Genomic DNA, 26,089 nt, shown 5'->3' with positions numbered 1-26,089 from the left:
TAGAACATTTCCAGTGAAAACAAAATACATTAGAGGCTAAGCCAGACATTGTAGTTGACCTGAAATTGAACTAGCATTATTTCTGTAGTAGCAAAAAAGAAATTAGAATGTCTGGAGTGTATAGCTCACATAATTAAAGGAATGATTTTAAATATTGAGAGAATGTACTCTTACAGGTACCTTAGATTGGGTCAGCGGAAACTTCAACATGCCTTCAATATATGTAAAAATGTGATAACTTTCATCTCTTGATCAGTGAAATGTGAACTGTGCTTCTTGAACACTGCTTAACAAGATACGGTATGGTAAAATTTGGTAAATTATGAATGATATGAATGTCTTCAGAGTGACATTCAGTGAGACAGTATGGGGTACATAGTTTATTTTTATTTTCTATTGTAGTTAGTTCACCAGGTTTAACTTCTAATATTTACGAGGCCAAAATCTTAAATATTAAATAATTGTAAGGTTAATTTTTACATCAGATTTTTTAAAAAGTATGAAGAAATTTTAAAAAGAAATGTTTTTCTTAGAACTAACCAAAAGAGCCAGTCAATTCTGATGGCATGCACTCATAATTTTTCATTTACCTCTGATCTGAAATATGTTTTATATTTTTATTTGTTTCTTCACATTGTGACCTGATTTTTCAATCTGATCAAAGTTGTGGCTGTATTATTCCTTGGGGTCATGCTGGCTACAAAATATTATTTGAAGTATTGTTTTGTTAGAAGACCTGGTTACTAACATTTTCATGATAAAAATATAAGTCATAGAAAATTTGCATTCAGATTTATTAGATAAACCTGAATATTTAAACCTTTTGCTGTACTTATGTAGTACCCTGTATGCCACACAGTATTTTGAAGTACTATACTTTTGCACTCTGCTTCATAAAAGTAGCTCATCTGATATATTCCTTTTTGCTAGATGCTGTTATGTCCATCTCTTTAATATGCTTCTTGTTCATTATAAGTGCTGTTAGCCATACTGCCTAATGAAAGGTACCTCATATGTAGTCTGATTACTGCTCTAATGTTTTCCAGACGTGCTTGATGATGAGCTTGGCATATGAAACAGTTTTCTACAGTAATAAAACTAATTAAAGTAGGCAGTCATCCACATACCACTTTCTAATGAATTATAATAAGCTCATTAATCTCTCCCACTCCTATTCCAAAATATTCACTGATAGGCCTGCATGTAAGAGTAAAATTATCAGCATTAAAAATGGACAGCTATTACAGAATCAAAAAAGACTGTGGATTTAAGCTAAAAAAATCACAAATGGCTGATCAATACTTTAAATGAAATGTATGGCTTCTAAACTCTGCCCAGATTACTTATTGACAAGATCATTTTCTATTTGAGTTCTCCTATAATTTATTTAACAAAAGAAAATGATTCATTGTATGGTAATAACTCTTCAGCACCTTGAAAACTAAAATTGAATGAACCCACTCCACATTTTTCTCCTGGAGATCATATAAGAATGATGAATTGAGTACTTGAGATCAAGTGATAAAAAACACACCCTGTTTTCACTCCAGAGAGTGCTTTAGTATCTGCTCAATATATCAGAACATAATAATTATTTTTGTTAACTCATTCAAATTTGTGAGACACTTGATGAAGCATCTTAAGGATTGTTATTCCATTCAGTTACAAATAGATTGGCAATGTAGGCCTAATGTTTTAGAGATCATTTTTACTGTGAAACAAATTAGAATGTTAAACATAGTGCACGGAGAGACAGTTTCTGAACTACAAATGTTAATAGTAAGAAAATATCTTTGGTGGGGTTTATTCTGTCTTCATTATAATTTAATGCTTTAAAAATGTAGCTCATTCCATTCTTAAAGCTAATTACTGCTATAATACAATAAGAACTTGCCCCTTAAGAATTTAAACTAGAAATGTAGATTTCAGAATTCATACAGAATATTTGTAACAGGTTAACTGAAAATAGGCACATTTTAATATATGATATTAACATATTCAAAATTGTTATTTACATTCATGAATTTTTAGTTACTATTTCATAGTTCTTTAGAAAAGAAGAGGTTAGATATTCTGTGCAAAGTATTTTCTTTTGCAAAACAGATGTTTAAAAGTCTGACAGTTTTGTTAGGTAGAAGGTTAGTAAACTTGCCCCTGAGTAGAATGTCTCTCAGGCTGGGTTCAGCTATTAATCTGGTGGCCAGTTGCTATTTTATGTGATAATGAGTTGGTTCTGTGTTGTGAACAGCAGTTAGGGGCTGGGCTTTTGGTACAGGCTCCTCCACTATCTAGCTGCATGGTCTTGAGAAAGTAATTTATCAACATGTTGCTCAGTGTTTTCACATGTAAATGTGAAAATTAGGTGAGAACAGTGCACTCCAAGCTGTCAAAAGTGCCACTGATAGTAAATTTGATATTTTATGTAATTTTAATACAACAGTTTAAAAATGTTGTATGAGGTTAGACAGTTTTCCTTTTTAATTCCAGCTCAAGTCTTTTGAAATCAAGGTGAAACATTTTATAGCATCTAGATGCCATAAGTACTTAATATTTCTCTGACATTTTATTGGCATAACAGTGGGTCTCCATGTAGTTTCTAAGAGACAGAGAAACATTCTGCTAAAAAGAAGAATGCTGCATGTAAGTCTCATTAAGAGAAGTAAATTTTTGGAAAATTGTATCGAAGATAACAGAAACTTAAATAAGAGCTTTAGGAAAATTTTCAGAGCTCCAACTCACCTTGTTTTGAACAGAAATCCCTGTTTGAAAAAGACTTGCTCCAATTAGTAGATCTAATTAATGGTACCTATTAAGAGTTAGCTATATTTTGAATAAACTCTAATGATATGCTTTAATACTAATAGGAAATATAACATCATCATAGCATTCAACATTTATGTAATGCTAAATGTTGTTGTTCAGTCCCTAAGTTGTGTCTGACTCTTTATGACCCTGTGGACTGCAGCATACCAGGCTTCCCTGTCCTTCACTATCTCCCAGAGTTTGCTTAAACTCATGTCCATTGAGTTGGTGATGCCATCCCACCATCTCATCCTCTGTTGCCCCTAAATAACTAATATTTATTGAGTGCTTGCAACGCAGGCACTCCTTCTAAATGATTTATATATATTAACGCATATTAGTCTTCATCATTCATTTTAATGTTTACAGCAACCACATAAATTAAGCACTAATATTTGTCTCATTTTTCACATGAGGAAACTGAAGTACCAAGATATAAAGGAATTTGAGAAAGGTCAGACTGCTAGTAAAGGAGTTTTTTAATTCTGTAGCTATCCAGGTATCCCCATAAATTTCTGTTCCTTACTGTTCTCTATCTTGCCACCCCTAGTAAGCTTTAGTTAACTGAATTTTCTCATCTCTCAACTAGAAGCTTGTTTCTTTCAACATTATTTACCCAGTGTCTGGCATGGGGTAGGCACTCAAAAAGAAACATATGAATGAATTAAGTAATCAATAAATCTCTAATGTTAAAGACAACTTAAAAAGTGCCTCTATGCATAACCTGCTAGACTCTGAGTCCTCAGTTTAGCACTTCCTATTATTCCTCCCTCACAGAATTTCCTCCTGATAACTTGTCACCATTTCTGTTATTAATCTTGGATAATTTGGAATCCAAACACTGTACTTTGATGTCAAAATGTATAGGCTCAGGTGAAAACACCATTACTTAACTCTGTCCACTACTTAAGCATGTGATATTAAAAGATTTATTTAAACCTCACTCGAGTTTAAGGATTTTTAATCTGCACAATATAGATACTAATATCCACAGTATCTATCCAGTAGAATTATTATACTATCCAAATTAAATGTACTTAAAACACCTAAAAATGATTGGTATATTGTAGCTGTTTTATGAAAGAGACAATATAGAAGACATCCTGGAATGTGAAGTGAAGTGGGCATTAGGAAGCATTATGAACAAAGCAAGTGGCGGTGACAGAATTCCACTGAGCTATTTCAAATCCTAAAAGATGATGCTGTTAAAGAGCTATACTCAATATGCCAGCAAATTTGGAAAACTCAGCAGAGGTCACCGGATGAGAAAAGGTCAGTTTGCATTCCAGTTCTAAAGAAAGGCTTATACCAAATACTTAAGAATGTTCAAACTACTGAACAATTATGCTAATTTCCCATGCTAGCAAGGTAATGATCAAAATCCTTCAACCTAGGCTTCAGGAGTACATGAGCTGAGAACTTTTGTATGTACAAGCTGGATTTAGAAAAGGCAGAGGAATCAGAAATCAAATTGCCAATATCTGCTGGATCACAGAGAAAGAAAGGGGATTTAAAAAAAGAGAAAAAAACATCTGCTTCGTTGACTACAGAAACGCCTTTGACTGTGTGGGTCACAGCAAACTGTGGAAAGTTCTTAAAGAGATAGACCACCTTACCTGTCCCTTGAGAAACTTGTGTGCAGAACAAGAAGAGATAGTTATGACATTGCATGGAATTGACTGATTCAAAATTGGGAAAGAAATATGTCAAGACTCTTTATTGTCACCCTGCTGATTTAACTTCTATGAAGAGTACATCATGTGAAATGCCAGGCAGGATAGATGACTCACAAGCCGGAATCAAGATTGCTGAGAGAAATAGCAACAACCTCAGATTTGCAAATGTACCACTTTAATGATAAAAGTGAAGAGGAAATAAAGAACGTCTTGATGAAGCTGAAAGAGGAGAGTGAAAAAAATGGCTTACAATTCAACATTCAGAAAATTAAGATGTCCCATCAGTTCATTTCACTTCAGTCACACAATCGTGTCTGACTCTTTGCAACCCCATGGACACCAGGTTTCCTTGTCCATCACCAGCTCCCAGAGCTTACTCAAACTCATGTCCATTGAGTTAGTGATGCCATCTGCCCATCTCATCCTCTGTTGTCCCTTATACCTCCAGCCTTCAAACTTTCCCAGCATCAGGGTCTTTTCACATGAGTAAATTCTTCACATAAGGTGGCCAAATTATTGGAGTTTCAATTTCAGCATCACTCCTTCCAATGAATATTCAGGACTGATTTCGTTTAGGATAGATTGGTTGAATCTTCTTGCAATCCAAAGGATTCTCAAGAGTCTTCTCCAACACCACAGTTCAAAAGCATCAATTTTTTGGTGCTCAGCTTTCTTTATAGTCCAACTATCACATCCATACATGACCACTGGAAAAACCATAGCTTTACTACATGGACCTTTGTTGGCAAAGTAATGTCTCTGCTTTTTAATATGCTGTCCAGGTTGATCATAGATTTTCTTCCAAGGAGCAAGCGTCTTTTAATTTCCTGGCTGCAATCACCATCTGCATTGATTTTGGAGCCCCAAAAGATAAAGTTTCTCACTGTTTCCATTGTTCCCCCATCTATTTCCCATGAAGTGATGGGACCAGATGCCATGATTTTAGTTTTCTTAATGTTGAGTTTTAACCCAACTTTTCCACTTTCCTCTTTCACTTTCATCAAGAGGCTCTTTGCTTCTTCTTCACTTTCTGCCATAAAGGGTGCTGTCATCTGCTTTTTCTGAGGTTATTGATATTTTTCCCAACAGTCTTGATTCCATCTTGTGCTTCATTCAGCCCCTCATTTCTCATGATGTACTCTGCATATAAGTTAAATAAGCAGGGTGACAATATACAGCCTTGACGTACTCCTTTTCCTATTTGGAACCAGTCTGTTGTTCCATGTCCAGTTCTAACTGTTGCTTCCTGACCTGCATACAGACTTCTCAGGAGGCAGGGTAGGTGGTCTGGTATTCCCATCTCTTTTAAGAATTTCCCACAGTTTGCTGTGATCCACACAGTCAAAGGCTTTGGCATAGTCAATAAAGCAGAAATAGATGTTTTTCTGGAACTCTCTTGCTTTTTTGATGATACAATGGATGTTGGCAATTTGATCTCTGGTTCCTCTACCTTTTCTAAAACCAGGTTGAACGTCTGGAAGTTCACGGTTCACATACTGTTGAAGCCTGTTGGAGAATTTTGAGCATTAATTTGCTAGCATGTGAGATGAGTGCAGTTGTGCAGTAGTCTGAACATTCTTTGGCCTTGCCTTTGAGATTGGAATGAAAACTGACCTTTCCAGTCCTGAGCCCATTGCTGAGTTTTCCAAATTTGCTGGCATATTGAATGTAGCACTTTCACAGCATCATCTTTTAGGATTTTAAATAGCTCAACTGGATTCCATCACCTCCACTAGCTTTGCTTCACATTCCAGGATGTGTGGCTCTCGGTAAGTGATCACACCATCATGGTTATCTGGGTCATGAAGATCTTTTTTTTGTATAGTTCTTCTATGTATTCTTGCCACCTCTTCTTAATATCTTCTGCTTCATTATCTCTATACCATTTCTGTCCTTTATTATGCCCATCTGTGCATGAAATTTTCCCTTGGCATCTCTAGTTTTCTTGAAGAGATCTCTAGTCATTTTCATTCTTTTGTTTTCCTCTATCTTTGCATTGATCATTGAGGAAGGCTTTCTTATCTCTCCTTGCTATTCTTTGGAACTCTGCATTCAAATGTGTGTGTTTTTCCTTTTCTCCTTTGCCCTTTGCTTCTCGTCTTTTCTCAGCTCCTTAGACAACCATTTTGCCTTTTTGCATTTCTTTTTCTTGAGGTTGGTCTTGATCACTGCCTGCCTTCAATGTCCCAAACCTCCGTCCATTGTTCTTCAGGCTTTCTGTCTCTCCAATGTAGTCCCTTGAATCTCTTTTTCACTTCCATTGTATAATCGTAAGGGATTTCACTTAGTGATGTCCCATCACTTCATGGCAAATAAATGGGGGGAAAAGTGAAAACAATGATAGATTTTATTTTCTTGGACTCCAAAATTACTGTGAATGGTGACTGCCACCATGAAATTAAAAGATACTTGCTCCTTCGAAGAAAAGTATGGCAAACTCAAACAACTTATCAAAAAGCAAAGACATCACTTTGACCACCAAGGTCTATCTAGTCAAAGCTATGGTTTTCCCAGTAGTCGTGTATGAATATATGTGTTGAACGCTTTTGAACTGTGGTGTTGGAGAAGACTCTCAAGAGTCCCTTGGACTATAAGCACATCAAACCCGTCAATCCTAAAAGAAAGCAACCCTTAATATTCATTGGAAGGACTAATGCTGAAGCTGAAGCTCCAATATTTGGCCACCTAATGCAAAGAGCCAACTCATTGGAAGAGACCCTGATGCTGGGAAAGCTTGAAAGCAAGAGAAGCAGGTGGCAGAGAATGAGATGGTTAGACAGAATCACCAACTCAACGGACATGAATTTGAACAAACTTCAGGAGGTTGTGGGCTATAGGAAAGCCTGGCCTGCTGTAGTCCATAGTGTTGCAAATAATTGGATGTGATCTAATTTAAATCAGATGATTTATCCAAAGTACCTGACATAAAATTACAACAAAGTACATGTTAGGTTCTTCTTTTAGTAATAGTTTTTCTTTCCTTTAAATATTCCTCAGTATTTCCTTTAAATGTTCCTTCAAATATTCTTTGGTTTTTGCTTGATAAAAGTATAACTCAAATTATATTGTCTTGAGCACTATGCTTCTTAAAGTTACTACCATAAGTAGAAAATTCAGATCTAGTTGCTGCATATTTTTTTAGTGCTGTGAGTTTCTTTTGAACACAATATTACTCTGAGACCACACCACATTTACCATAGATCCAGTAGGTTACATGATTGCTAAATATGTTTCAATAAATAGTTTTATTTTCATGTATTTTTTCTAGGATATTGCACCTTTAACACTTCAAACATTTTAGTGAAAATTCACACAAAACCCCTAACAAAACAACTCTAATAAAATGAATGTCATAATTTTGTGTATTTTCAGATGTTTGATAAGTATATATTTCATTTAGAATTCTATTTTGAAATGTGTATTTTTCATGGTATTCCATAGACTTTGTAACCATCACTTTAAAAATGCATAATATTTCATTGCTTTACCATTGTTTAGTAATAATTCTTCAATTGCATACTTAGGTTGACTTCAGTATTTCAACATTATAATGTTGGGTATGTATGGCATGACTGCTTATTTTCAGTCTTAAAAGATATTTTCTTTAACTAGCAGGGCTGGGATGGGATGAGGATTGGGTATTGGTATCAGGGCATTTATTCACATTTTCTCCCATGCTTGGAGTTCATTACTTTTCTTACCATATTTTGATTACATGTGAAAAAGAATTTGAACAACTGCATGTCTCCATGAACTTTATCACATACTGGTTATCAGTTGAAGTGACTTTGATGAAACTGACTTGTCTAGAAATTTTGATCAATGTTGAGTTGGTAGAATGTGGTGCTGTTTCTAAGTGTGTGGCGGTGACTGCCCTGCACCTGCACGCATGACAGAAGCCTCTGGGGTTGTCTGAATGAGTAGGTGAGTCAGACATAAAGGCAAAAGCGCTACTACATGCATAGACTTCAGCAGACACCTGGGCCTCTTCCCATGCTCAAGAATCAGATAGTGACTCAATATGCAAGTACAAGAATGCTTTATGTTTATAACATAAAGGAATAAAGAACTATTGCTACATTAGATATGCTGAGAAGCCCATATTAGCATAATAACCTTAGGTTAGAAATAAAAATAGGCACTTGAGTTTTAAGGGTAGGAGACAAAGTAGAAAAAGGTCATGGTTTATGTACTCTCTTTTCTGTCCTTTTTATTTGTTCATTTAGTAATTATTAAAAAATCATATATCAATTCAATTACATATAATTGATAAGAAAGTCCAGTATTTGAAAATTATGTCTCTTTGTTAGTTTTCTAGGGTTGCTATAATAAAAGTACCACAAACTGAATAGCTTAAATGACAGAGATTTATTGTCTTAGAGTTCCAGAGATCAAAATATCAGCAGAACTGCTCCCTTTGAAGGTGCTAAGAAAGGGTCTGCCACAGGTCTCTTTCCCAGTTATTGCTAGTTCCTTGTTTTGTGATACCATAGTTTCAGTCTTCACGTGGTGTTCCTTTCCTGTGCATTATTCTGAGTCCAGTTCTCTCCTTTTAGTAAAGACACCAGTCTTATTGCATTAGGGGCCTATTCTGTTCAGTGTTTCTTAACCAGTTATATCTGCGGTGACTCTGTTTCTGATAAGGCCACATTGTGAGGTACTAGAGGTTAGTATTTCAATATATGAACTTTAAGGGGACACATTCAGTTTTTAACAATCTGTTACATGATTCAAGTTGTTTATAAAGAGGATCTTTTTTTATTATTGAATCATCATCAAGATGATTTATTTCATTTCATTTCCTTCTGTTCATGGGTACTTCTCTGCCTACAGATAGCTAGTTTCTCCTCCTATGTACTGGATCTCATCCCTTAACTCTTCAAGGTTTTTCCACTCATAGTTATTCCCTTTCACCTGTATTTGTTTAACTTCTCCATTCTTACCAAGTCCTTCTCATTAGCCTTTTTACCTGTTCAATGTTTTCCATGTAATGTACTTGCACGGCATATCTCAATCCTGTTAGCTACTATTCTTCATTCTTGGAAGAAGCTTTCTTTTTGCAAGTGTGTAGTTGGTAACTCCTTATTTCTCCCTCATCTGCAGTTTGCTTCTGAGTCCACTGTAGTCTAAAGTCTGCTTCTAACACACCACTTGAGACTGATTTGTTAAATATCCATGGTGACTGATATTTTTGATAAGCCCTTAATTCACTTCATCTTTGTTGCATTCAATATCATTGACCACCTTCTCTTTCTAAAACCTATTTCCTGCCTTGTCTGTTATGCCACTACGCTTTCTTCATTTTCAGTTTTCTTCACAGTCTTTTCCTCTCCCAGTTATTGATTTTCCACTACATCAATATACTAGTGATTTCCAAATTTCATCTCTTGACCAGATCTCTCTCTTTTTGGAGCCCATGCATAGCCAATAAGTTGTATTTCTTCATAGCCATGCATTGTTACATAGCCAGCTCATGCTGTATTTCTTCAGTTGGATGTACAAGGGACCTTAAAATTAAATGTAGTGTCTTTTCTTCATCTTAAATTCTTCCACCTCAAATTGTATTTGCTCTTAACAAGAATGAGCCATACTTACATTCTCTGAGTAGACCTTCCAGAAACTTAATGTCATCTTTGTCTCCCCCTTCTCATTTTTCTCTTTCACTCCAAACACATAGAGTCTACCTTTTAAATAGATTCAGATCCACTCCTACAGCCTCATTTTACTTTAAATTCTAATGATTTCTTACCTGAATTATTAAAACAGTCTCTTAATTTCAACAAATTATACTTTTGGGTTGCTATCTCCTAGTCCAGGGTATCTTCCCAAGCCAGTGATTGAACTGGTGTCCTTGCGTCTCCTGCATTGTCAGGCAGATTCTTTACCACTGAGCCACCTGGGAAACCCCTAGTTCTGTTATTAGTAATTGATTTATCAGGGTCACATGGCTAAATTGTAATACAACAAAGACTGAAATGCAAATCTTCTCTGCTTTGTTTGAGTGACAAGAGGTAATGTGAAAATACATTGATAGATTTGTAAGTTTTGTGTTGTAGTAGACAATAGCTTTTGAGATAATATACTGTTGCCTAATGATAATCTAAATCTTCCCTTAATTTACAGGATCTTTTCTGTTTTCTAATGCAAGTTAATTATGCAATTGGTGTAGGCAGGCATTCAGTACATAAGCAACCATTGGAAATTATATCTATTCTGTAAGTCGAAACGGCTTCTTTTCCCAAATTCATGTCTTAAAGACTCCCATTTTACAATGTACATAGAGTGAGTAATTGAAGATACTACTCTATGCTGTTACTGTCCATTGCATATGTGCATGCTAAGTCACTTCAGCTGTGCTTAATTCTTTGCTACTCTATGGACTGTATGGAGCAGACAAATGGCAACCCACTCCAGTACTCTTGCCTGGAAAATTCCATGGACAGAGGAGCCTGGTAGGCTGCAGTCCATGGGGTCACGAAGAGTCAGACACGACTGAGTAACTTCACTTTCACTTTTCACTTTCATGCATTGGAGAAGGCAGTGGCAACCCACTCCAGGGTTCTTGCCTGGAGAATCCCAAGGACGGGGGGAGCCTGGTGAGCTGCCGTCTATGGGGTCACACAGAGTCAGACACGACTGAAGCGACTTAGCAGCAGCAGCAGCTATGGACTGTAGACCACCAGGATCCTCTGTCCCATGGGGTTCTCCAGGCAAGAATAGTGGAGTGAGTTGCCATGCTCTCCTCCAGGGGATGTTCCCCTACCAGGGATCAAACCCATATCTCTGCATTGGCAGGCACATTCTTTACCACTGGCACCACTTGGGAAGCCCTACTCTCCACTAGTGCTCTAAAAAAAGAACAGAGAATGATCTTATTCCTTTCCTTACTACCTGATATTAATTTATGTTCTGTAGCTGTGGTCTGTAGCTTCAGTTAATGTTCCTTGCATTTTTGCAGCTTAGTCATCTGACCTCCCAGACTGCCTGAAACCGCTGCTTAAATTGAGTCACGTTATCTATGATTCCTGTACAGCACAACATTGAAGCCTTCTCTTTGTTCTCCTACCCAGAATTTTACAATTATGCCAGAATTCTTGAAAAAATAATCCTTACAGTATTACTTATTTCTGTATTCTTTATCATTGTCACAATTCAGCATCCTATAAAATAGGATAGTACCATTTCTGAGATGTGCTAATATTAGGGATATCTCTCTAGTTTTTACTCTCTTTAATAATATATACAACTTGAAAAACTTTTCTCTACCTTTATTGTGCAAAAAAAATAAATATGCATTGTCAGGCAGTGCCCAGTATTATCCCCACTGTCCTTCTTCTCTTTCTGGGCCCTCATAAATATCCAAGGCACAAGAGCCATCTCAGCTACCTTATCCCAGGAAAATGGTAAAAGAGTACCCAAGGCTTGCAGCCAGGTCCTGCCAGGATTGTTTTACGAGATTTAAAGATTCTTTTGATAGTGGGATCTTGGATCTGACACACCAACACTCAGATGAGAGACAGAACTCTTTGTAACTTACCCTTTCAAATGAGAGAATGCTGCTAGGCAGAGTCATGGAGAAGATTGCCCCACTGGGGGCCAAGTAATGGTGAATTGGAGCCAAAGAGCACAGTTTATATATGGCAAGCAGGACGGGATTGACAGGGTTTCCAACACTCCCTAAGGACTGGCTAATTTGAATAATTTCAAGAAATCTAGGGTGTGGAGGCTGTCTCTAGTTGCCTGGTATGTGGCCTGGTGGGGCTATTACCTAATGGCTCTGGAGTATGAGGACCGGATAAAGGAAGTGTTTGGAGTATGGTCTTAATCAGCTACTGAAGAGGGGAACTGGCCTCTAGCCAAGACCTGAAAACTAAATCAAAATAGCATTTCAAACAAAGTGAAAAAAACAACTGTACTATGCACTTATGGGTGAGGAATGGAGTATGTTTGATGTATTTTATTACTTTTCCTTCCCAGCAACTAAAGTTTGTGTGCTGTGTGTGTTCTTAGTCACTGTGTCTGACTCTTTGCGACGCCATAGACTGTAGTTCACCAGGCTCCACTGTCCATGGGGATTCTCCAGACAAGAATACTGGAGTGGGTTGCCATTTCCTTCTCCAGGGGATCTTCCCAAAGCAGGGCTAGAACCCAGGTCTCCCGCCTTGCAGGCCGATTCTTTAATGTCTGAGCCACCAGGGAAGTTCATAGTTATGTTCAAACATAATTCTCTTAGTTTAGTCAGGATGCTGAGAGATAAGATGTCCTCTACTCCTTTCCTAAAACATGAAAAACAAGTAAGCATGCCTTCATAACGGAAAGGAACTTTTTACAGGCAAATTTTATCCATTTCGTGTTTTTTTTTTTTCCTTGTATAGTCTATGTTGTGGGAAGAGTCACTTAAACAATTGCTTACCTTCTTTAAGAAATTTAAGTGTAATGTGACAAGTGTGCTTGCCTTCTGTGAGGAAAGAAAAAAAATACTAGCATCAGACAATCCCAAAACCTCTTAAACATACTGATTTCCCCAAGAATTTCACACCAAACGAGTACAGTAGGACAAATGAACATTATCATTTATTGCTTTTCTCTGTTGAGAAGCTCATTGTTGGTGAGTTTGTAAAAATATTTATGTCTTAAGTGTAATTCATAATTGATGTTGGTGAAACCCATGGGTTTAGGAGATCAAGAAACTAATTTGTCATGCTTATTATAATTCATTAGGACACAGAGAAATTTGCTTTCATCCTTTTACCCACAAAATATTATCATTCTAAGAAGGCTTTAGAAAATGAAATACAAATGTTTGTTTTTTTAATTTTTAATTTTCACCATAAACACTGTGTGAAACAAAGAACAGAGTAATAAAAACTTTGAGTAAATATTTTTTGTAAGAATTATAACTTAGGTCAATATTCTCTATTTATAATAAAACTATGTAAGATGTAGATATTACATATTTGAAGTTATGCAACTCAAGTTTTTTCTTATTAATATAGTAAAGTGAATCTAAGCAGACTCTAACAACTTGGAAAAGACAAGGCCATAGTCTCATGGAACTGTTTTATTAGGTTGGTGCAAACATAACTGCGGTTTTGGATCATAAATTTTAAATCATTATAACTAGGCTCAAATAATTGTTATTAATCAAAATCAGAACCATTACAGTCAACACATTTTTGCCAATGAGAAATAAGTGTGCTTATTCCTGTAGCATAAAAATCCATGCTTCAGGACTCAGTGAACTCTTGAAAAGCATTTTCTGCATCCTGCTGGTTGTGGAAATACTCTCCCTGCAAAAAGTTGTCAAGATGTTTGAGGAAGTGGTAGTCAGTTGGCGAGAGGTCAGGTGAATATGGCAGGTGAGGTATACCTTTGTACCCCAACTTTTGAAGCATCAGTTGTGTGATATGTGGTCTGGCGTTGTCATGGAGAATTTGGCCCTTTCTGCTGACCAGTGCCAGCTGCGTGTGTTGCGGTTTTCAGTGCTTCTCATCGATTTACTGAGCATAAGTCTCAGATATAATGGTTTTACCAGGATTCAGAAAGCTGTATTTGCAATCAGACAGGCAGCAGACCACCAAACAATGACTTTGACCCTTTTTTGATGCAAGTTTGGCTTTAGGAAGTGCTTTGGAACTTCCTCTCAATGCAGTCACTGAGTTGGCCATCATCAGCAGTTGTCATAGAAAAATCCACTTTTCGTTGCATGTTACAGTTCAATCTAAAAATGGTGCGTTGTTGTTGCTTAGAGTAAGATTATAGTTCAAAGCGACAATTTTTTTGATTGTGGTCAGCTCATGAGGCGCCCACTTATCAAGCTTTCTCACCTGTAGTTGTAACAGGATTAGCTTTGATGATTGCTCTCCATTGGTCATTGTCGACTGCAGATGGCTGGCCTCTATACTCCTCAGCTTCAAGGGTCTCATCGCCTTTGCAAAACTTCTTGAGCCGCCGCTGCACTATATGTTCCTTAGCAGTTCCTGGGCCAGATTTAGTGTTGTGAGTTGTCTCCACTGCTTTAGGACCCATTTTGAACTCAAATAGCTCAAATTTGCTTTTGTCTAACATCATTCCCATATTCTAAAATACATATCAAATAAACAGCAAGTAATGTCATTAGCAGAAAAACATGGAGAAATATGCATTAGAATTATGTATAATATAATCACATGTAAGAATATATTGCAATATTAAATGGCAAATTTCAACAATGCAAAAATTGTAATTACTTTCACCAACTTAATAAAATAGCAACTTTCTCAGTGGAGGCTAATGTTTTTAACTATTTCAAAAATTATCAGAATACAATGTATTCTGTAAAGAGACTAATGGACACAACTTAACGGTCTTGGTATTATTCATTAATGGTTTCATTTAATTTGATCTTTTATACAATCATCTTCTCTGCTTAATTTCTATAAATAAAGCCCTGCTTATCCTGCCCCCTGCTTATCCTAGAAATATACTATTTTGTGCAATAACTGGTCACCAAAATTTCTGACAGCAGAACAAGATTGTGTGCATGGAAAATGAAAGTCACTCAGTTGTGTCCGACTCTTCACCTTCCCATGGACTATACAGTCCATGGAATTCTCCAGGCCAGAATACAAGAGTGGGTAGCTTTTCCCTTCTCCAGGGTATCCTCCCAACCCAGAGATTGAACCCAGGTCTCCCTCATTGCAGACAGATTCTTTACCAGCTGAACCACAAAGGAAGCCCATGTTTAATAAATCAGAAAGCCTTAGCTTAAGGTATTATTATCATTATCTTGAGTGATGTGGGTCAATAAGAAGTTGTAGAATTTCCTAAGAGTAACACTTGCAAGTGAAAAGATAGCCAATATACCACTATGTTAAGGGATGATGCTGTTTACTGATTTGATTTATATACTTAGAAATACATGTCTAAGGTGTTTACTTTGAACACCTTTTATGCCTTTTTTAAAATTTTGAATAGCTACATAAACAATATTTTTAAAAAACACAAATTTTTTGTAAATATTCAATGGAATGTTAGTTCATCTCTGAAGTCAATGACAAAATCAAATCTAGAATGTGTATATATATATTTTTTTATTTATTTAACATTTATGTACTTTTGGCTGGGCTGGGTCTTTGTTGCTGTGTACACACTTTCTCCAGTTGCAGAAAGCAGGGGCTACTCTTTGTCGTGGTGTGAGGGCTTCTCATTGCTGTGGCTTCTCTTGTGACACATAGGCTCTAGGCACACAGGCTTCAGTAGTTGCATCACATGGGCTTAGTAGTTGCTGCTCATGGGCTCCAGAATACAGGCTCTGTAGTTGGTAGTTGGTACACGAGCTTAGTTGCCCTGTGGCATGTGGGATCGTCCCAGACCAGTGATCAAGCCAGTGTCCCCTGCATTGCAAGGCAGATTCTTAACCACTGGACTACCACAAAAGCCCCTAGAATCTTTTTAAATTGAATGCTTATGAAAAGAACATTTTGTAGCATCATGTAGCAGTTGTTGATACTGAAATGACTTATAAAATATTTTAAACTAAATAAACAATTAGGGTGGTGTGTGCTTTCAGGATTTGTATTGACTGTGCTTTCAGGATTTGAAAAGCAGGCTCTGTGTAGCTCTGTGTAGATGATTATATGCCTGCATTGGTTTATTTCACTAACTACCTAGTTGTTGTAGGTAACATGCTGCTTTAATGCTAAGTTAGCATAATGATTACACGAGGTCAAGTGTTTAGGTAGAACTGCAAAATACATGGTTGATTATTGTATATTTTGTGTTTTCTGATCTCTGTCCTTCTGTCTTCTCCTACCATACTCCTATTTCTTTTTTCTCTGTTTTCACTTGTTCATAACAATCTGTCCTTGTTTACTCTGACAGAATTGTCTATTTCCTTTATTTTTTAATCTTTTGACCTTTCCACTTACAAGAATGAGGGAACAGCTTGTAAGTCATAAAATAAAGCCCTCCAGAGAAAGGACCAAAAGTCTATAAATAGAGAGTCATGATGACTCAGTACCAATTTGACATGTTTTTGTAAACATTAGCCAAGAATTATGTTTATAATTTTACCTGAAGAATTATATGAAGATTCATGAGTTAGAAATTATTATTTAATTTTTTAATCTGCATTTCTAATTTCAGCATAAGATAATTTTTTAGATGATTTACAGTATCTGCTTGCCTTTAATTTCTTGGAACTTGATTTCTATTCATACATGTTTCAAACAATGAGGTGATTCTAATTCAGGCAAAAATAAATGATAGGAATATATTGGAGTGAAGTCAGCTACATGAATTTGGGGCAAACTAACCAAATATTCATGTATCTGGCTTTAATTTTCCAAATTTAGAAAATAAAATAAGATAATTTTTAAGAAATTATTACATCTGTATTTTTAATTCTCCTGTAGGTTAAATACTGAGAATATATTTATATTACACATGAAATAAATTTGAAAGTTATAATAAATATAACTTTAATCACAAAAATCATACTTCAAATCACAAAATTTTTTAAATTAGCTGTATATATATACCTATGAGTCATAATTCACACTAATTCTAATTGTAATAATTTAATTTGTCCATATGTTCTGATGATCTCTATAACAAATCATCCCAAAACTTAATGGCTTAAAACTATACTTTTATTTTGTTCACAATTTTACAAGTCAGGAATTTGTGAATGATTTAGCTCTGGCAGTTATGATGAGATACTGCTCAGAGCTTTGGTCATCTAAAGACTTCACTAGGCTAGGTATGTAGATGACTCACTCTCAGGATTGAAAGTTGATGCTGCTGATGCTGGGTGTGTCCTTAAGAGGCTGTCAAAGAAAATGAAATGTAGTTTGTACTTTTTAGCATGACTGCTGTGTTCTTTCTACAAGGGAGGAACTTGAGAGGTGCATTCTGAGAGACCATCCTGGGAACTGAAATCTGATCTAGTCCTGAGAATCACACAGAATTACTTCTATTGTATTCACCTGGTCAAGCAAGGCTATAAGACCAACCCGTATCCAAGGAGTGAACATTAGATTCCATCTTTCATTTGGAATAGTAGCAAAGGATTTGTAACCACTTTAATCCACCATATTATAAGTTCCATATTTATGAATGATTATTCAATTAGGAAATCTAGAATTGATTTTAGTCCTAGAATCAGTTATATTTGAGTGAGAAACAGGATGCCCTAATTATTCAATTATATATTTTCATAAGTAATATGCATTTAAATTAATGTAAGGTTAATTGGTTACATTAGCCTGTATTAATGGATGTTAATAGCATTATTTTAAAAACCAAGAATATTAAAATCTAGTTAATTGTACACACCAAGAGAATTTCTAACTTAATAGAGCATTCTATCAAACATGTCCAAGAATTTTGCACAGATAGTGAGAATATTGAGGAAATATTGATTCATCTGAGAGTAGCTTTCATGTAAGTAACTATTGTTTAAAGGTTTCATCTTGTGTGTTAGACAGATACATCTATGAATTTTGCCAAAAGTACATATAACAACTAAAAACAGAACTGTAGGTGGCCAAGATTCATTTGCAAAGTTATTGATAAAGAAAAGACCTTTATAATGTCTTTGGCTTCTGATGTCATATGATAAATTAAATTTATGTGTATTAATATACATTATTCCTTAAGTAAGTGCAAATGGTATATTAACACTTACCTGATTTAAAGCTGTGAGATTAAGAACTTCTTAAAAAAACTTTCCAGAGCTGGGGGGGAAAAGTCAGAGAATTGTGTAAAGGCAGCTTGTTTTGGCAAAATAATTTTGTTTACAATTTATATTAGCCACAATATAGGTAAATCTTCATTTTAAATGAATTCATTGACAAAATATCAATTAATATACAAAAATATTGTTGCGAACATTCAGCTAAAAAACAGTAGATTCAGGCTAAGGCTCAAATTCTCTTTCAATAAAGGACTGGCTACCCAGCTGCAACTCCTGTAGTTAGCTAACTGCCTCCAGCTGAAGTCAAGCTCAACACTGAGTTGTGTGAGATGATAGATTACCAGCAGCAGCTGAGATCTGGCTCACGTGGCAGCTCCCAACCAATGACTGAACAGGGAGTGGGAGGTGGACCCACCCACTCTCCTTCCACAGGGCATTCTTCTCATAGGCAGTCTTGGAGTTGGAGCTCCTGGTTTAGCTGGTAGAGGATTTGTCAGGTATGAATCCTGGTCCACTGTTCCCCTTTCCCAATTCTGATTCTTCTTTTCTTCATCACATAGCTTTATTCTTTAATATATCTTTTAAACTCTTTAGTAAACCTTTGGTACTTTTAGGGTTTCCCTGTTGGCTCAATGGTAACGAATCTGCCAATGCAAGAGACGCAGGTTCAGTCTCTGGGTGGGAAAGATCCCCTGGAGAAGGAAGTGGCAACCCACTCCAGTTTTCTTGCCTGAGAAATCCCATGGGCAGAGGAGCCTGGTAGGCTACAGTCATGGGTTGCGAAAGAGTTGAATATGACTTAGCATTTAAACAACAATCCTTAACCCTACCTCAATATTTGTTTCCTAAAAAATAACAACCCTTAACTCTACCTAAATATTTGTTTCCTAGAGAAAAGGTGATAATATTTTATGAAGGGGGTTAGTTCTTCTTAAGTGAAGTATTAGGCAAGACTGGAAATATATAAGCTCTGGTGGCTCAGTGGGTAAAGCATCTGCCTCCAATGAGGGAGACCCGGCTTCGATCCCTGGGTTGGGAAGATACCCTGGAGAAGGAAATGGCAACCCACTCCAGTACTCTTGCCTGGAAAATCACATGGACTGAGAAGCCTGGTAGGCTACAGTCCGTGGGGTCTCAAAGAGTCGGACACGACTGAGCGACTTCACTTCACTTCTTCAAGTACTAAGCAGTAGAGTTTTTGTCAGAGTTTATGATCTCCTATTATCAATCTCTACCATAATGTCCATGGAACTCAAGTTAGTTAATGAGCAGGAAGCCACAAAGAGAGTTTAGTGAAGTACCCAGAATTTGCCCTTGGATACCTCTGATTCTAAGAGACATGATTTTATTACCTACCTTTAAGCCTGCAATCTTTTTTGCATTTTTGAGAAAGCTAAGCCTTTTTACCATTAACATTGTAACATGTAACATTTAGACTCTGTGAAAATAAATATTAAAATGATGAGTATAAGTTCTATGAAAGCCTGTGATTAAGGGAAGAAACAGGGCTGCTATGAAATAAAAGTGACAGAGATAATTAGCATCTCCCAGTCAGCTGGCTGTCTGAAAATGAAAAGAGGTATTAGTAAATTTAAATCATATATTCTGTATTGCTTAGACTAAAAGTAGAAATTAGCACCATAAGAACTATAATAAACAAATACTGTTTTCTCTAATTCATTAGCTGTGTTCTTTCTTGTCAACTCAGATAAAGATCTGCCCAAGTGGGTTAGGGAAACAAGCAAACAACCCTTGAAGTGTTTAGTCTTGTATGAAATGATGGGTGATTAAGACAATGTGAAACATGACTTCATGCTCAAGGGAAACATAAAACGACAATGGAAAGCTCCCACCCAGAGTAAGGAATGATGTTTGGAATGCCTCCTATATCATGAGAACTCGTGGGCGATAGAAGCATTGCAGCCCAGAGATACGCATGTGTAAAACAAGAAGACATGAAAGAAATCATGTTCTGCAGCTTTATTCTGTAGGAATGAGCACAGGTTATAAGAAACTTGGAAGTGAAAACATACCATTCCAGAAATGTGCAAGTAGTTGAGAATGAAAGGCACCATATGTTGTGCTAAAGAGTTTTGACTCTCCCCCCCACCCCCCCGAAAGAAATGATTAGCTGTTACATTGAGAAATGATGTAATTAATTCCCATTTAGGAAAACTCTGGCAGATGGGAAAGGTAGTAGTCATAGAACCAGTTCAGAGATTTAATGCAATAAGTCAGATATGAAGCAATGGATACCTAGAGTAAATCCATGAGAAATAGAAAGGAGTGAGTCCAGGAAATACCCAGAAGATTGAGAACAAAGAATCGGATACCAGACTGGGATCAGATTGTGTATGAGCTGAGAGTATGGGATGCTTTTCTGGCTATTTTTAGAAATAAGATAATGGTAGGAATACATGGAAATAATTTTTGAAATAGGAAGATCATGAAATTTGAGTCAGAATGTCTATAGGATGTTAAGTGTATGCTCAGTAAATAATTATATTTGTGGGCTAAAGTTTGGAAGATAGGTTGAAATTAAGTATTTCTAAGTGAGTTTCCAATGTAGGATAATAGAGGTCACAGATGTGGGTGTACTGTATACATGGAGGCTGTGACTGAAGGTTCATGCAGAGTAACAAGGTTAAATACTCAAAGACAGAGCTCTAATGAAAGGGAAAAAATGTTATAGAGCTATCATTAAAGATAAAGGCCATGATACAGCCATTCATTTGAGAATGAATATTTAATCATAACAGGAAAAAATGATAAAGTATCTCTTTTGAAGTATAATTATTTTTATCCCAGTGATTATGTATGCACAAGAATAGGAGGACAGAGTTTAGGATGAATCCCTGATTTCTGTCTTTGTCCAGTTTCCCTTTGTCCATTTTGTTATCTATCAGAAAAATGTGCATATATATCCTATATAGCATAATATCTTTGAATACATTAGTTTGTTTTGAAACAGTATATTATGGAAAACATCAGATTGTAGAGGAACTTTGTTTTATTAGTTATATGCCGTTACCTCCCACTGTGTGCAACTGACCTTTCTTATCAAGAGTGAAGGGAAAGGGCTAAGTCTATTATGCTGTCTCTTTGATGTTTTTATAGGATATAATGAAAGATGAATGTTCAATGCTGAAGCTGCAGCTGAAAGAGAAGGATGAACTAATTTCCCAACTTCAGGAAGAACTGGTAAGTGTGAACAATAGCTGTTCCATGGGTGTATTTCCTTGCAAGGCTATTTTCTCTAAACAGTTTAACTTATTTATTAACACTAAAATTGTTAGTGTCGTATAAACTGTTGATTCAATTTGGTTATAAATTTTATAATCCTACAGTAATGAAGATTTGATACTCTGAAAAGAGAATGTTTGATAATATGTATTGAACTTTATATTATTGCAGAAATAGATTACTGACCCAGTATTTCCATTGTACCTATCAAAAATTATGAAGACTAAGGCCACATTTTATTTTGTAAAGTGAAAGACTTAAGTCCATACTGCCATACCTAGAGACACAGTCATGTAATATGAAGTAAAGTACTGAGTAATTTTGCAGACAACAGCCAATTTTACTTAAAGGGTACCAAAAATCTGTTAATCTAATGAGACTTTATTAATAAAGACATATAAATCGCCAATTATCTAAAAGCTATACACAAACATGATATAGTAGTTCATGTTTTCTGTTTTTTTTTAAGATGTGACATCACAAATGTATTAAATCATAGTTTTATAACATGAAAGCACATTTGGGAGGTAACAAGAATAGCAGTGGGCATTTTTTAAAGTATGTGCTGTCAACAAATATGATATTACATATATGAATAGTATTTTGTAATATAACACATTTAATCTGGATAGCAATAAAGAATTCTCCAAAACAAAAATGAGAAAGTAATGAGAACTTTAAAAAAAATTTGAGTTCTTATGAATACCAGTAAAATAAAGATATACAATAAGAGGCCCTGACTTATTATCCAAGATCGAGAAAACAAACCCCAGTCAATGATGTTCTTTATGATGATTTAAGATTTGACTACCTTAACAGTGATGTATTATGTAATTATTAAATACAATTAAATGACAAAACAATTTTCTAGATCATCACGCTTCTGAGAACATATCAGTGAGATAGCAGACAAATTTAGAGCCTATTTTATTGACCCTTGACAACTGACGACAATTTTACTGACAGTTGACATTTAGATTGTGGTTTCATGACTGGGATTAATGCTGATCATCAGTCCTATGAGCATATTATCACTGCAGAAAATGCATTAACCAGTACTTAAAATAGTAAAAGCATTACAGACAAAAGGAGCATATCTTATATTACTGGGAATAACCTTTTATAAATCTGTTTATAATATAAACTTTATTACACAAAACTTTGCTCTATATAATCTGTAAGTATATATTATGTGAATCAGGGTTTGAGTTGAAGAAAAACACATATAGACATTTATGAATGGATGCAGAGAACTATGATTTTTAACACAGCAGAAAATGTTTGCGCTTTGTCGGAGAATACTTGTTTTGGATAATGAATGGAGAAAGAAGTGTTCATTTTTCCCTGCATGCATTGAAAAGAAAGAAATATACAAGAAATCAGATCTTTATGTGTTGAATGAAATGAAAAGGAAAATGATTACCTCCAGAGCCCTTGTCACATAGCTAGAATTAAAATAATTTAGTACCCCTCCTTCCATAAATGTCCTCTGTTGGTTGATCTAGTAAAATGAGACACAGGTGTTGCTTTTTCTTAAAAGAAAAAAAAAACACTTCAATTACTAAAAACTGACTTAGCTTCTAAATTTTCTTAGGTAACTGTCAAGGTACCATTTTAATTTTGTGCCATGAGGTTTACATAGTCATCATAACTAGTTCACCAGAGGGCAGTGTTAACTTTTGAAAATTGTTGTTTCATTAAAGAAACCTGCCTAAATAAAAAAGTGTTTAGATGATTTAGGAATTTAAGGAAGAAGAAACATTGTTAAAAATCATCATTAGAACTGCACTTGGAGCATGGACAAGGTGGCAGTCACATTAAAGTAATATAAGCCACTTGAGTAATATAAGCCATTGACTACCAGGTCCTAGTATTTCTAATTCTGATAAGTAACTTGTGACATTTTGACAAAGTAGACATTGAATTTAACTTTTCAAATTTAAATAGGTAAAGTATAAATTTCAAAACATTTTAGAAACCAGTTTCCTATACCCTGTTACAGTAGTCACAATCTGTAATAATTTGGTTTAGCTTTGTTTATTATGCTTTTCTGATTTCTTAACCACTGCTATTATCATAAGCAGTTTACCTATATATACACACTATAAATCAAATTTGTATGTAATTATACTAATAAGGAATTTATATTCAACTTAATAATAAAGTTTTATTATTTATATTGTTTATAATCATTTAGTCACACTTTGATATTTTCAGGAGTTTAAAGAAGTTAGAAGCCCTAGCTAAAGAGCCTGGGGGCAAAATAAATGTTTTTAAATTATTTTCTAAATTTATTTTTTATTGAGGTAACATTGGTATATAATAGCTTACATGTTGCATGTGGACAACATTACGTTTCTGCTTCTGTATAGACTGCGGTGTCCTCCCAACCAAAAATTTAGTTTCCATCTGTCACTATACAGTTGATTCTCTGTATCCATTTTTCCCCCTCCAGTAGCTTCTTCACCTCTGGTAACCAACACTATATTTTCTATATCTATATACGTTTTTGTTTGGTGTGTTGCCGCTGCTGCTAAGTCGCTTCAGTCGTGTCCGACTCTGTGTGACGCTATGGACAGCAGCCCACCAGGCTCCTCTGTCCCTGGGATTCCCCAGGCAAGAATACTGGAGTGGGTTGCCATTTCCTTCTCCGTTTGGTGTGTTAGGAGTGTGTGTGTGTGTGTGTGTGTGTGTGTGTGTTTTAATTTTGTTTTTTAGTTTTTCGATATTCCACGTATATGAAATCATATACTATTTGTGTTCTGGTTTTTTTTTTTTTTACTTAATACTCTCAAGGTCTATCCATGTTATAAATGGCAAGATTTCATCCTTTTTTATGGCTGAGTGATAGTCCATTGTGTACATATGCCATATCTTCTCTATTCATTCATTGATGGACGCTTAGTCTGTTTTCATATCTTGGCTATTGGCAAACATAAGGGGAAATTTATCTTTTTGAATTAGTGTTTTCATATTCTTGGGATAAATACCCAGAAGTGGTATTACCAAACTCAGGTTTGTTTGCTCACAGCTTGAAAGCTGATAATCTGAGTGGCAAGTGTCACTAGAAAAGAAAGGTGCTATAATCAGAAAAGCGAGCTATCTGGGGGAAAGGTAGAATTGTGTCCTGAGCCCATGGTAGGGAGTTCCTGATTTTTTTTTTAACTGCTTTGTTTTTCATTCTTTTTATCTAAGAAAAGAATCAACAGGTTAGACAAAGCATAGTGTGAATGCAGAAATTAAGATAAATTGCCTAGTAATCTCATTCCTGTAATTTTATTCTTTTAAGGTTAGAGGGAAACACAAATAGACAAGCAGGAAAGGGAGCAGAAAAGCTGCTTTCAGGTGGGATAACTGGAGCCTGGTAGTTAATTTTTTTGTGAAATCTTCATTCTATTTTCCACAGTGGCTGCACCAACTTAACATTTTCACTGACAGTTTAGAAAGATCCCCTTTTCTCCACATCCTGTCTACAATGTTATTTCTTGCATTTTTGATAATAACCATTCTAACAGTTATGACATAATAACTTCCTGGGGTTTTGATTTGCATTTCCTGAGTAAACAATGATCCTGAACTTCTTTTTATGTGCCTATTGGCCACTTGTATGTCTTCTTTGGATAATGTCTATTCAGCTTCTCTACCAATTATTTTTAATTGGATTGTTTGTTGATATTGAGTTGTATGCTAGCCCCGTATTGGTTATACGATTTGTAAGCTTCTTCCATTCAGTAGCTTGTCTTTCATTTTGATGATGGTTTCATTATGTGAAGATTTTTAGTTTGCAGTGCAATTTGCTGATTTTTCTTCTTATTTCTTGATATGTCTCCTTAGGTAAGGGAAAGATATTGCTAGAACTAATGTCAGTGTCTTGCTTATGTTTTCTTCTAGAGTTTATTGTTTCAGGTCTTACATTCATTTGTTTAATCCATTGTGAGTTTCATGCTAGTAAAATTTGTTGAAGAGACTATCCTTTGTCCATTGTATGTTCTCTGCTCCTTGTCATAAATTGTGGCCATACACAAATGGGTTTAATTCTGGGCTCTCCATTCTGTTCCTTTGATCTATGATTTTTTTTTTTTTTTCTGCCAGTACCATGCTGTTTTGATTACTATGGCTTTTCATTAGTTTGAAATCAGGGAGTTGGATGACTTCAGCTTTGTTCTTTTTTCTTGAGATTACTTTGGCTATTTGGGGTCATCTTTGGTTCTATGCAAATTTTAGAATTTTTATTTAATGTCTGTGAAATGTCTTTTGGGTTTTGATAGATTGCAATCTATACTGCAATTTGAATCTGTAGAGTGTTTAAACGTCCATAAAATCTAAAGCAGTGTTGTGCTCAGTCACTCAGTCATGTCCAACTCTTTGAGACCTCATGGACTGTATCGCAGTAGACTCCTCTGTCCATGGAGTGGACAAAATACTGGAGTGGATTAATATTTCCTCCTCCGAGGGGTCTTCCTGACCTGGGGTGTTGGTGAGGGGGGGATCTTCCTGACCCGGGGTGGGGGGGGTCTTCCTGACCTGAGGTGAATGTCAAACTTGTGTCTTCTGAGTCTGCTACATTAGCCGCTGGGTTCTTTACCACTGTGCCGTATGGGAAGCCCCCATGCTACACTTGATCTTAGTCAAAAGGCCAAGAAGTGATGTTAGCTTTTCCAATTCATGAATTCAGAATATCTTTACAGTT

The 26,089-nt window shown here is 35.7% G+C and overlaps 1 protein-coding gene across 4 annotated transcripts in view; it reads left to right on the top strand.

Annotated features, from left to right (window-relative positions):
- CCSER1 (coiled-coil serine rich protein 1) overlaps positions 1 to 26,089 on the top strand; it is a 1,477,979-nt gene that overhangs the window by 681,865 nt on the left and 770,025 nt on the right. For all 4 annotated transcript variants that reach the window (XM_069593698.1, XM_069593699.1, XM_069593700.1 and 1 more), the window contains exon 8: positions 21,274 to 21,357. In XM_069593698.1, the coding sequence (XP_069449799.1) occupies positions 21,274 to 21,357 (84 nt within the window). The remainder of the gene's footprint in view (positions 1 to 21,273; positions 21,358 to 26,089) is intronic.

This window comes from Ovis canadensis, chromosome 6, assembly GCF_042477335.2.
Source record: "Ovis canadensis isolate MfBH-ARS-UI-01 breed Bighorn chromosome 6, ARS-UI_OviCan_v2, whole genome shotgun sequence".
NCBI classification, from domain to species: domain Eukaryota; kingdom Metazoa; phylum Chordata; class Mammalia; order Artiodactyla; family Bovidae; genus Ovis; species Ovis canadensis.
Note: the sequence above shows the minus strand (reverse complement) of the source record. Positions and strands in the feature narration are given on the sequence as shown.